The following is a 5,248-nucleotide window of genomic DNA, read 5'->3' as shown; positions in this document are numbered from 1 at the left end:
GTTTTCAATGATGGTCTAACATTGATTGATTGATCGATTGATTGATGATTTGAATGAGAATTTCTTGACTCTGGATAAACAGTTCATTAGAAGAAGTTGTTGAAAGTGACTTGATCGTTGAATGAAATACATTGATTGATGTAGTGATTTTACCCATATTTGCTGATGAGTTTACTGATGCATCATATGAATGTGAAGATAAATGGGTCTATTGTAAAATGCATACAAAGTACACACGAAATGATGCGAAGGATACAATGAAGGGAAGTTGATGCCTGTCATATGTTGTATAAAATTGTCTATTGAATAATGAATGTAAAATATATTGATTTGAAATAATGTGACAATGGATGATGTAAACCCAATATTATTATGATGAGACTATAATTTATGGACGACATTTTAGCGACGCTGAAGTGACCTTGCGAGTGAACAACTTCTAATTAGGACTAAATGAGGGTTATAAAGCAGTTAGAATTCTCATTTACAGTTGATGGTTAGGGTTTAAAATTAGATGTAGGGTTTTCATCACGAACTGACATCAGCAATAATGCCCAAACTGTATTTAGGCAAATGTATGAATGAATTCCGCGCCCACATTCGTGACTCGTTATCTTATATGTGATTGGTTCGTCCATAAATTATAGTCTCTCCACTATTATTATTATAGAGGAGTTTTGTGAAGAATGTAATAATTTAATAATTGAGTGCATGAGATAATTGAATGTAGATGACCATAGGAAATCTGGAAACACTGGATGGACGTTTGATCTTATTATTGTACTTTTCAACAGTGCACATCCACTATTCCGCCTCACGCTATTCGAACCCAGGACTAATCAGTCTCGCACACAAATGCTTAATGTTTAGATCACTGATCAGGCGGGCATCCAACTGTGTTATTGTCTAACTTCAACGAATCGACGAAATTGCTTCACCATCTACCATTTTCATCATTGAATTAGTATTTTATAAGAGAGGTGGTTGAACTCTACTGTTCACTGCTTCTCACTAGAACTGCAGGAACTACCTCTTGAAGATAGTCACTATTGAGCAAATGTTGCAGATTTTCCATGATGGTCTAACTTCAACTAACTCATGAATTCAATTATTAAATTATTATTATTATTATTATTATTATTATTATTATTATTATTATTATTATCGTGTTGATTAGAATGTCATATTGTTAATGAATTGAATATCATAAAATGTGAATTCACCTTCTTATCTATCGAATTTTTAAACAAGTTGAAATAGATTATATAAACAAATCAATTGAAAGGAACTAAACTGTCGCATTAGAAATAACAATTTAATGGACTGATAAATTTTTATTTCCTCTTTCTTTTTTTTTTTATAAAAAAAGCGGTTATTTCCTGATCTCTACACACTTCAAAGGATAACAGATTTAGTGGTTAATCATAAATATTTAAATTAATACTGGTTACACTTTTTTTTGTTTGTAATTTTGATCATATGCTATCATTAATCTATTCATTGTTGCTATGGTTACCATCTGTATGTATATTCATATATCATTCACTCTTCCTTTTTTTTCTCTTTTTAGTTTCTGTTATCATTAAATTTTTTAAAATTCATTTCATACTACTGACGTTCAATCATTTTTTTTCTTATTCACATTTTTGGATAATCCATTTTGATGAACAGAAATTTTTATGTTTTTATAATCCTGTCTATGTATCTATCTATCTATCTATCTATCTATCTGTCTATCGATCTATTTGCGTGTGTACATGCGTACCTACATGTACATATCTCATTTCGAACATAATCAAATAATTATAATTTACGTAATATGGGGTTAGTAACTGTCAACATAATTGATTTTATATTCGATTATATTCAGAATCTGTCTAAATTATATCTCAATTTCAAGTTGACGTAATTTATATATTTGATACTGAATATAAGGTGTGAATACGTCACAATTGATTGATCACTGGATGGTGATCAATGTCATGCGTGTCTATTTGTTTGTTTTAATATATCAATATGTTTATTAATCGCATTGATGTATTCTGCTGCGTTTCTGAAAAGTGTACAACCTTTCGTTGTCAAAGTTACAAAAAACTCAATAAGAGCCAATGTGGTTGCTGGCAATATACAGCGAAAAGAATGCACATTTTTCAGATGTTCATTTACTGAACTGCTAACATCTAACTGGCGATCACTCAATATTTATCGCCAGGACCGACCAAGAAGAAAGAAACGGAAACTTGTTGAAATACTTTACGCTGAGAATTCTATATTGTACCAAAAATATAATATTGAATAAAACTGATAATAATAATAATAATAATAATAATAATAATAATCCTTATTAGTGCAGATCGAATGCTATCGATCATGTTGCAATGTAGTCACCAGTCTAGATGACTCGACACTGCGGGTGTGAATACGTGTCTTCAATTATTGATTAGTACGAGCGTCTATTGGGAATTCTACACATGTGTAGACGTTTCTTAGATAAATAATTAATGACTTCATGAACTGATGTCGAGTTTTGGTTTTAGCCAGGATTGTATATCTGTTACCTTTTCACCCAATTCGATAAAATTTCACAGCCTCATCAATTCTTAGTATCTTAGGGTTAATTTCAACACTGCTTATTTGGTTGGACCATGTTACGGAAAGACCTGTGGTCGAATAGTTATAGTTCACGAATGTCTTTTACTTTTATAGACCGTAGTTCAAATTCTTATATTAATGCAGAGAGAACTACTGTTCATTATACTCCGTTGTTTCATGACAGGCGGTACAATATCCTCGCTTAGTCGTTCCACTTTATTTTTTACGATCAGTATCAAAGCCATAATCGGATATACTTGCTTGTCTATTGTGTCTATCTGAATTATTTATTGAGATCATGAATCATTCTAAATTAAACGACTATTGGGAACTAAGAAAACATTAAATACCCGTTTCTTTCTAGTATTGGAACCTCTCAACAGTGCCCATACAAAACCCTACAATATGGGATACAATCCAGGATATTCAATCTAGTACGTGAATTCTCCACCTCTAAACCAGTGAAAAGGTATTCAGTGATGTACAAGTCTATTTATAGTAGATTATAAACATATGTTTTCTGATTGTATAGACTTTTTTAAAATTAACTGTTTTTAATTTACAAATTTTTAAACAGCTGTAACTGATGCACGTGTTTGGGTGTTGGAAAGAGCATGTTTTCAAGCGGTTATGATGAAAACTGGTTTGGAGCGTATTGAAGAACGTAAAGCATTTCTACGAAGGTTGGTTCATTACTTATATACGTGTGTATTTTTACGAGAAAAACAGTAAATTTATATAAACATCAATGATGTTGTAATTGAATCTCCAATGGAATCATTATATGCATACATGACAATGAAATCATACATTGTTAAGTCTGTTTAAAGACTTCATTAAATACCCAGCAAAGTTTGCACACTATTATTAATGTGTTATTTACATGTTTACGCAATCAACTCCCTGTAAATTATATTTACTATCCTCACATTAACTATGGATTCAAACAAAACTGTATGAAAATAACTTTGAACATTTAAAAGTTATTCTACTGAATACTGACCTCTAAATAATTTTGATTTGATTGAAGTTTTTTCTTTGCAACTGGTTCCTTAATTGGTGGACAAGTTAGTGACCATCTGAGTTCAATAACTCAGTCAATAAGGCTTTGGTATATCGAGTGAAACTTATTAAGTTCTAGTTTCACTGTAAATAGTAACATTGTGATACAGATACATCCACCTGAATAGTCCTAAATAGGATGAAATGGAGTATCTTGGATTAGCTTGTTAGGTGCAATTTAAGTTTACTAAACTAAAGATAGTTTATGTAGAGTAGATGAAATGTAGTTAGCAGTCGAATCCAGTACGCGCGTTTTGTCTTTTTTGAGACTCAACAGCTGTATGTGTCTACATCCCAAAGTTAATGTTCACTCTGATATTTAAAGTGACAAGTTCTGGGTTCGAATCCCTAATGAACATAAACACCAGGCTGCAGATATGTCCAGCTAACGTGTCCCAAATAGAAAGAAACTCTCATTCTGTATTCCAATGAAAGACACATTCTATCTTTTCTATATTAACTTTGTCCAGATAATCTACACAGAATACTCATTTGTCAAATAAAACTAATCAAAATTCGTTAAAAAGTTATCAATAATGGGATAATGCAAACCACTACAAATCAAATCAAATATAATGTAGTAAAGAAAAGAATTTTCCACTCCAATGATTTCATTAGGTAGAGCTATACATTTGTTTCGATGGTTCCTTTCTTATTTTTTTACACAATATTAGTCTATTGTGAAATTGATAGTGATGTTGCGTGATTTATGAAGCTAACATGGGTGATAAAACACTTTCAATAAGTGAATATGCAGTTACGTAATCAGTTGTCTGATACAGTGCAATCATAATGAATCAATTGGGTGAAACTAATTTCCTAAACAAAGAAAGATAATTAGTTCACTTGAGATGAATGAGAAAAAGATTGAGAATAAACGAATCGAAATGGTTTAGGTTTACTTAGGACTAGGTTAAAAATAAGTAAATAAAGGATCAAATATGGGTGTTTTAAACACAGGGTTCAATCAGGCTTGACTGAATTAATGACTTGTCAACTCTCTAAACACTCACTTCGAGTCCGTTGTTTTGATGATTTCTACTTGTTTCTCATATTGATACACTGATATATAATTTAACAACCGGTATACTTCTCTCCTCTAGATTTTATATTGACTAATTCGATGACCAATTCTTTGTCATATTTTCTCTCTGTTTATTTAGAACAATTAGTCCCTGTGATAAATTTGGTTAGTGTAATAGAAGAGGAAGATTATCAGAATCGTGTGATATATTAGCATAATTGTGACTTGCAAATTAGGTTGTTTAAACACGTACCTAAATAGTTGCAACGAAAAATAAAATAAAATGACCTCAATAAACAATAGATGGTAAACAACTATCGTTCTCTATTACTAAACATATAGTTGAAACAGGCTATAAGAATAATCTTAACTCCGTTTTTGTGGTTTTGTACAAAGTCTTCAAGAGCGTATACTGAGGTTTATTGAGATCTTTGACATAAGAAAATTGAAATCACGTTTGTGTGTTCAAAAACGGTTTGTTCTCATCCTTAATCTTTCCTAATAATTTTGTTTTATTATCCAACGTGATTAGTTTCCTCTTACCTTCCATTCATTTAATTGACCTTCTAA

At 31.2% G+C, this 5,248-nt stretch overlaps 1 protein-coding gene across 2 annotated transcripts in view; it reads left to right on the top strand.

Moving 5' to 3' along the window:
- The window catches only part of PKG21D_1 (cGMP-dependent protein kinase, isozyme 1), a 128,240-nt gene that overhangs the window by 70,712 nt on the left and 52,280 nt on the right, over window positions 1-5,248 (top strand). Inside the window, exon 7 of one of the 2 annotated variants that reach the window (XM_051217099.1) lies at window positions 3,170-3,275. The exons of the other annotated variant lie outside the window; for it this stretch is intronic. Within the exon in view, the coding sequence (XP_051065734.1) occupies window positions 3,170-3,275 (106 nt within the window). The remainder of the gene's footprint in view (window positions 1-3,169; window positions 3,276-5,248) is intronic. 2 annotated transcript variants of the gene reach the window in all.

This window comes from Schistosoma haematobium, chromosome 6, assembly GCF_000699445.3.
Source record: "Schistosoma haematobium chromosome 6, whole genome shotgun sequence".
Classification (NCBI taxonomy): Eukaryota; Metazoa; Platyhelminthes; class Trematoda; order Strigeidida; family Schistosomatidae; genus Schistosoma; species Schistosoma haematobium.
The sequence above is the reverse complement of the archived record's forward strand: the minus strand, read 5'-3'. Positions and strand labels throughout refer to the sequence as shown.